The 8,322-nt window shown below is 43.8% G+C and overlaps 1 protein-coding gene across 1 annotated transcript; it reads left to right on the top strand.

The window, feature by feature from the left end:
• Positions 1-254: 254 nt before the first annotated feature.
• LOC309328895 (UPF0235 protein C15orf40 homolog) lies at positions 255-7,901 on the top strand. The gene is made up of 4 exons (XM_081839378.1): positions 255-390; positions 4,077-4,203; positions 5,787-5,914; positions 7,428-7,901. The coding sequence occupies exons 1-4, from the start codon at positions 277-279 to the stop codon at positions 7,518-7,520; spliced, it is 462 nt and encodes a 153-aa protein (XP_081695504.1). The 5' UTR covers positions 255-276; the 3' UTR covers positions 7,521-7,901.
• The last annotated feature ends 421 nt before the right edge of the window (positions 7,902-8,322 follow it).

Raw genomic sequence — 8,322 nt, 5'->3', positions numbered from 1 at the left:
TTGGACTAGATGACACCGGGACTCTTCCAGCTGTACGATTCCATAAGAGGAAGGGGGTGGAATGCCCATTTCTGCATCAGCACGAAATGCCCTCCTTTTCACTCGCCTACCAAAGTCTGAACAGACTCCGCCGTTGTCTCTATCTGGGCAGCTGCAGCACATGGAGAGCGCGAAGAAACCCGCCGTCGAAAGGCCTGATTATCACTCTAGCCTTTTTCTTCTTCTTAGCTCTACGAGGAGAACGGGCTGCTCTGTTGCCGGAAGTGATGTGCGGGGATGGCTGGGCTGGCCCTTCTCGCTTCCCGTCGGGGTTCGCGGAACCTTCCCTGGGCTGCTGCGGCCGGTGGGCTGAGGGGATACGGAGGCGGAGGCGGCGCCATGCCTAAAAAGGTCGGTCGGGGGGCGGCGGAGAGCGCGGAGGCTCCGAGCTTCCAGACTAGCCGCCCTGAGGGTCCGAAGGTTGAAATGTAAAAGACGTCGTGTCCTCCAGGGGGCGCACGAGGGTCTCCCCCTTCCTCAGCCCAAGCCTCACAACAACCCTGTGAGGTAGGCTAGGCAGAGAGCGAGGCAGGGAGCTTCGTGGCCTCCCAGGGCTTAGTGCAACCCTCGCCTTACATAGGGCTGCCATACGTCCGGGTTTCCCAGGATATGTCCTGCAGTTCGCCTCTGAAAATGGAGCCCTGAATTATTATTATTTTTTAATTTTTTAAAAATGATATTTATTAAAGTTTCCATTAAAACACATAAACACACAAACATACACAAACAAAATACAGGTATAATTTCAATCCCTTTTTTTTTTCTTAAACCTTATTTCCCCGACCACCTCACACCTCCCCCTTCTGTATTATAATTTCATTATTATCGGCTCAACAAGGTCTTATCTGGAGGCCTGAATTATTTTTTGGAAACCGGGCAAATCAACACACAGTGGTACCTCGGGTTAAGTACTTAATTCCTTCCAGTGGTCCGTTCTTAACCTGAAACTGTTCTTAACTTAAAGCACCACTCTAGCTAATGGAGCCTCCCGCTGCCGCCGCGCCGCCAGCGTCCGATTTCTGTTCTTATCCTGAAGCAAAGTTCTTAATCTGAAGCATATGTAACTTGAAGCATATGTAACCTGAGGTACCACTGTATATATAAATAATATAGGAAAAGGGACCCCTCACCATTAGGTCCAGTCGCGGACGACTCTGGGGTTGCAGCGCTCATCTTGCTTTACTGACCGAGGGAGCCGGCGTTTGTCTGCAGACAGCTTCCGGGTCATGTGGCCAGCATGACTAAGCTGCTTCTGGTGAACCAGAGCAGTGCACGGAAACACCGTTTACCTTCCCGCTGGAGCGGTACCTATTTATCTACTTGCACTTTGTGCTTTCAAACTGCTAGGTTGGCAGGAGCAGGGACAGAGCAACAGGAGCTCACCCCGTCACGGGGATTCGAACTGTCAACCTTCTGATCAGCAAGCCCTAGGCTCTGTGGTTTAACCCACAGCACCACCCACGTCCCTATAAATAATATATATATATTAATAATAATAATATATGTACATACCCCACCCTAGACCCAGAGATCTCAGGGCATTTCACAGAACAACAAATGTCCTGGAAAACCTGCAACAGGGGTTAAATTGTGCTGAAAACGTATTAAAAAAGCTCCAAAACTCAAAAATTCTTTTTGTGTGTCTATGTGTGCGTATAATTTTTATTAAATTTTCTGCTTTGCAATTTAGAATATTCATTTAAACAACCTTAAAATGTCAATGACTTCCCTTCTTCTCTTTACATGGTTCATTTTGCATACCATAAATCCCTTCATATTTTACATAAACTAAACCGTTCAGTATTCCATTATTACATCCATCATAACTTGTTTACACTGTTGAATTTATCTTAATGCTGCCAACGTTTTCAAGTGTACACCATTCCCCCCCATATATTCAATAAACATTTTTCAATCTTCTTCAAATGTATGTTCTCCTTGTTCTTTTATCCTGTATGTTAGGTCTGCATGCTGCACATATTCTGGCAATTTCAGTTGCCATTCTTCTTTAGTTGGAACCTCATTCGTTATCCATTTTGGGGCTAACAAAACCGGGCCGCAGTAGTGGCATACATAAATAACATTTTTTGACACCTCAAAAATTCTTGTAGCTTTTATGGAAAAAAAGTTTGACGACTTTGGTTCCTCTAAAACACACACACACACACACACACACACACACACACACACACCTCAACAACTTGGGGCAGGGGGGGAAAGCTCAACAATTCTGATCTGATTTTCACTTTTGGAGATATGGCAACCCTATCTTAGAATCACAGAATTATTAGACAGAGTAATATCGTGGCACCTTAGAGACGAATAAATAATATTGTGGCATGAGCTCATTAGACACATACGGGCATGCATGTCTAATTTGTCTGCCGCTTTTCCATAGTTAAGGCCCTGCTCAAGGCGGCTTACAACATTTGGGGGGAAATCGCATAACTGCAAACGTAACGAAATAAGTAAATAAAACGCGTAAAGCGCACAACCAAATCAAATGATTTCCACAAATTATAATGATTATATATATATATATATATATATATATATATATATATAATCAATAAGAGCAAGAACCCTCTTCCCCCATCCCTTGCAACAGTCTAGAAGTTGTAAGCAGTTAGGTCAGAGCAGGCTTCCTCAACCTCGGCATTCCAGATGTTTTTGGCCTACAACTCCCATGAACACTAGCTAGCAGGACCAGTGGTCAAGGATGATGGGAATTGTAGTCTCAAAACATCTGGAAGGCCGAGGCTCAGGAAGCTTGGGTCAGAGGGAAATGAAATCTCAAAAGGGCTAATGCCAAAAGTGGTGGACAATTCCGTTAGATCCAGAAAACTTAACAGAATTGTAACATTCCAATAAACTTTTTAATGATTTGTCACTCTACTTTTTGCTTTTCACTTCCCATTGGCTGCAGTTCTTAAAGCTTCCTCCCCTCACCACCACATCTTTACATACCTGCAAGTGAGGATTATGCTTCATGCGTCTTAATGGAGTGCAACCTAGTTCACCAAAGCTAACAAAGTTTGTTATTCCACAGGACTCTTGTTAATTTTGCTGTGACTGACTGATGCAGCTACGCCTCTGGAAATGGTTACAAAGGTTCTTGTGGAACATACCAGACAAAACAGACTTACGATAGCAGAAGCCAGTTCTCACAGCCAGTCAGCAACTGAAATTAGGAGATAGTTTGAATTTTTATGTGGGCGGGGATACTGCCTATTGGGACGCGGGTGGAGCTGTGGGTAAAAGCCTCAGCGCCTAGGGCTTGCCGATCGAAAGGTCGGCAGTTCGAATCCCCGCGGCGGGGTGCGCTCCCGCTGCTCGGTCCCAGCGCCTGCCAACCTAGCAGTTCGAAAGCACCCCCGGTGCAAGTAGATAAATAGGGACCTCTTACTTGCGGGAAGGTAAACGGCGTTTCCATGTGCTGCGCTGGCTCGCCAGATGCAGCTTTATCACGCTGGCCACGTGACCCGGAAGTGTCTCCGGACAGCGCTGGCCCCCGGCCTCTTGAGTGAGATGGGCGCACCAACCCCAGAGTCTGTCAAGACTGGCCCGCACGGGCAGGGATACCTTTACCTTTACCTTTATACTGCCTATTACCTGGGGTTTGGATACGTAGAGCTACTTATTTTCTTTAAACCTGCCCTCCTTGTCTTTGTGAACTTCTGGGAGGAGATACATTTGGCAGAGATGAGTGAATGCCTTTGAAACTTTTTGCAAGCCACTTGATTCAGCAGTCTTAATATCGTAGTTGTTTCTGATATGCTTAAGCTGCCTTTCAAGGCAGACTTTGCAAGGCAGCATATGTTATAGCAATGTTTTATTTTTAAAACGACATTATGCAATTCAAATCACAATGATACAGCCTGTTTAAATGTTTATTGTGCAATAAAAATGCAGTAAAAATTAACAAAACCTATGCAATAAAATATTTACATTAAAAACAAAGTAAAACGAGGCTTTTTCAACTTTTCTTCCCCTACCTGCACTCTCTGGCTCATCGTGTTTCTCTGTTCTGTTTTAAGGGAAAAGCACAGAGTAAGGATATAGCAAAGTCTTCGGTTCCTTCAGGCCCTGTGGCAACAGATAAAAGTGGCTCCGTTACCATCTCTGTCCATGCCAAACCTGGCTCCAAACAAAATGCTGTAACAGGTATGTTGGAAGTTGGAGGGGATAATGTTTTTAATTCCTTGTTATGGGAAATTTTCTTTGTGCAAATCCTGGTTGGTTCCTGGATGAGGCAGAAAACTCCTAGAACTTAGATGTGTACTGGATGCAAAAGGTTCCATTTATTGGAAAAGAAGGAATGGGAGGGTGAGCTGTCTTAGAGCTGTTACAGCTGTGTTAAAGGGGGTAGAAAAGCACAATAAAAATTCTCAATTATTTTTGTATGATAACATATGTAAAGCTAATGAAAACAACACATCCATAAAACAGCACTAAAGGTTTGTACATAAACTAGGATAAAACAAAATGAATCAGGATGGTTTAAAAGCTTGGGGAAATGAAAATGTTTGTGCCTGGTGCCAAATGGGATTAAAGTTGATGCTAGGCTAACCTCTTTGGCAAAGGCATCTCAAAGATTGGGTGCCGTTGCTGAATAGGTTTTCCCCCTAGTAGCCAACACACTTCACATAGTGGGGCACCCCGAGAAGAACCTCTGATGATGCCTTCAGTTTATGGGTAGATACCCCAGATTCAAGCTGTAAAGGACTTCAAAGGTCAAAACTAGTACTTTGAATTGGGTCTGTAAATTGACCAAGTTCCAGTGCAGTAGACAAATCTCCACTATAATATCATCAGTCCCAGTTAGTAATTTAGGAGGTCTGTTCTGAAGTAAGTGCGGGTTCCAGATTACTGTATTTTTCGCTCTATAAGACGCACCTTTTCCCTCCTAAAAAGTAAGGGGAAATGTCTGTGTGTCTTATGGAGCAAATGCAGTGATGGGCTGCCCTTCTCCCTCCTCGGGGAAAAGCCTGCAAGCACTGCACAGACGCTCCACGCAGCTCGTGAAAGGGAGTTCTGAGCAGAGCCTGGGATGCATACAGGCTCTGCTCAGCACTCCCTTTAAAGAATACTTATTTTCCTGCATTCCCCCTCTAAAAACTAGGTGCATCTTATGGTCAGGTGTGTCTTATGGAGCGAAAAATACAGTATCTTCAGAGGACAGCCCCATGTAGAATGCATTGCAGTAGTCTAACTTTGAAGCTGCCAGAGCATGGATCACTGAAGTCAGCCTGTTTCAGCTTAGATAGGGATACAGCAAGTGAACCATCCTAAACTGGTAAAACTGGAACGTTCTTCACAGGGAGTGTAATTCGGCCCAAAACAGGGTGAACTCCACTCATCTAGTGTTTTATCTGGGTAAAACTTTAAGCTTATTAGCACTTATCCAGTCTATAAACTGTAGTCAATGCCAGTTGCTGGGGAACACAAGTAGAGAGAACACTTATGTCAGCTTCCTGGCTGTTTGAACACAGTGAGAACAGGATACTGTAGCAGATGGGCCTTTGGCCTGATTCAGCAGGGCTCATCTTAATATCTCAGTCAACACCAATTTAGCACTTCAACTTGTTGTTTACAATGTGTGTTCACCCCAGATCACCAGATGACCTCACCCGCGAGTTTCATGTTGATGGTATATGAAAGTTTCAAAAGAAGCGTTTTGTGGTTTGAACGTCACAAAAAGCTTAATGAGTATCTGAGTAATAAAAGCCTTAAAATACTCCTTGCAGATGTGACGACAGATGCAGTCGGTGTGGCCATTGCTGCTCCTCCATCCGAAGGGGAGGCCAATGCAGAGCTATGTCGCTACCTCTCTAAGGTCCTTGAGGTTAAGAAGAGCGAGGTTGTGTTGGAGAAGGTATTCCATTCTCTCTCTTTTTAATATGTTATATTTGGGGCTCTTGAAACTTATTCATGCTGATTAACCGTGGCAGGTCACTTTTGCCAACTTTCATTTTACCAGCATGGGGAACGCTCCAACTGATATAAAAAGTAGGAGGGGACCAATTCCGGCAAAAGGTTGTCTTGAAGAACTAGAAATGGCTGTCTAACCACAGGCCTTGGAAGAGATGTTGATGGACGTAGAAGAGGAGGAGATATGATAGCTACCTTCAAATATCTAAAGGGGTGTCGCATGGAAGATGGAGCAAGCTTGTTTTCTCCTGCTCCGGAGGGTAGAACACGAACCAATGGCTTCAAGTTACAAGAAAGGCAATGTTAGAAACTAATATATGAAAGCTAGGAGCTAAATGGCACCTTAAACCAAAGTTATGTGTGCAACAACGGAATGTCTAGGCATGCTTTTTTTATAACAAGAATTCAAAGCTGAAAATGAATGAACTGCAGCTGAAATATTATGTTCATTTTTCACATGGTCTAGTCCAGGGGTCAGCAAACTTTTTCAGCATTGTCCCTCAGACCTTGTGGGGGGCCGGACTATATTTTGAAGGGGGGGGGAACGAATTCCTATGCCCCACAAATAACCCAGAGATGCATTTTAAATAAAAGGACACATTCTACTCATGTAAAAACACGCTGATTCCCGGACCATCCGTGGGCCGGATTTAGAAGGCGATTGGGCTGGATCTGGCCCCTGGGCCTTAGTTTGCCTACCCATGGTCTAGTCCTTCCCCTGCCCACCCCCCTAATATTCTTAAGAGGGTCTTCTGAGAGTAGCTGGAAGTAGGGAGGCAGAAAAAGCTCCTCCTTTCCTTCCACTCTGCAGTTTTAATCTGAAATCTTAGGTGCAGGACTGTGCCCAGAGCTCAGAAAGCACTCGTGCTAATGAAATTCCCTGTCACAAAACACGTCTGGAACAATGGGAGTTTCGAACACTGAAGAAGGGAGATTCCAACTAAACATCGGGAAGAACTTTCTGACAGTAAGAGCTGTTCGACACTAGAATGGACTCCCTCAGAAGGTGGTGGACTCTCCTTCATTGGAGGCCTTTAAACAAAGGTTGGACGACCATCTGTCACGGACCATCTGATATTCCTGCAAAGCAGAGGGTTTGACTAGATGACCCTCATGACTCTTTCTGACTCTACAATTCTCTCTGCCATCAGCTCCAGCAAGCATGGCTAATGGTCAGGAGTGACCGGGTTTGTAGTCCAATTCTCTGTTCGTTATCATCATTCACATTAATTGATCCTTTAAATATTGTCCATAACTTTTTCAAACTCTTTAAGGAGTCCAGTGAGGGCCTGATAGCAGCTGATGCTGTAGCGTTGCTGTAGCTAAGCAGGCACAGAAACTTGGTCAGAAACTTAGATGGGAGATGACCAGGAGTCCCATGTAGAAACGTCGTCAAAATATGCAGGTGTTAATGTGTGAAATCATCTTAAAGTTATTTGCTTTTTTATTAAAAACAGGGAGGCAAATCTCGAGAAAAAGTAGTGAAGATTTTGGCACCAGTGACTCCCGATGAAGTTTTAGAGAAGCTGAGAAAAGAAGCTGCCGGCTGAGCCATTTCCAAAGCAATAAATGAGCAAAGTTGTCTCAGCAGATCGTTTTGCTGAAGGTGAAGGACAAAGAAGGTTATACACAGGAGAGCACATTTTAAAAGGTGGCAGAGAAGCTCAACGTGCATGATGAATTTAAGAGCGATCACAAGGTGTGGATACACTAATGTCAGAACACAAGGTACAAAAGCTAATGTTATTTGAGAGAGCCTCAGGACTCCAAGACTTCATTAATTGGAAAAGATGAAAATTGTGGTATAATCAATATTATTTTATTGCCAGAATTTATATACTGCTTAATTGATGTAAACCTCCTAAGTGGTTTACATTGGACTATAGCAACTATTCATTAAAATCACCAATAAAAACAAATGTTAAAAACCAGCTGACATAACATTTGGAAGACCCATTTTGTTCTCATGTTAGTAAGAATCTCTCTCCCGTAGTATATTAGTATACTTGCTGCCATTTGGTGTGGGTAAATATGCATTGATACTTCATATCTGCATATGAGGAACCATTGCCAGTCTCCCACCTGTACCTATTACAGTGAAGATACAACTGTATGAACCTTTTCTCCCCCTGCTGTTCCCCATTCACAAGCTAGGGAGAAACATCTCATAAGAGAATGTGAATTCTGATCTTGCTATGTTCTGCCTTTCCAGCTCTCCTTTGGCATTAATGTTTTCTGACTGCATGTTTCAAAACTGGGTTTTCTGGTTCTTTGCTTTCGCATCACATTGGGTTTCCTGCCTTGTACATACATGGCCAAGGGTGCCTTAGGTACTGAGGCGCTCATTTCAAA

Source organism: Podarcis erhardii (genome assembly GCF_964252035.2).
Source record: "Podarcis erhardii genome assembly, chromosome: 14".
Lineage (NCBI taxonomy): Eukaryota > Metazoa > Chordata > Lepidosauria > Squamata > Lacertidae > Podarcis > Podarcis erhardii.
Note: the sequence above shows the minus strand (reverse complement) of the source record. Positions and strands in the feature narration are given on the sequence as shown.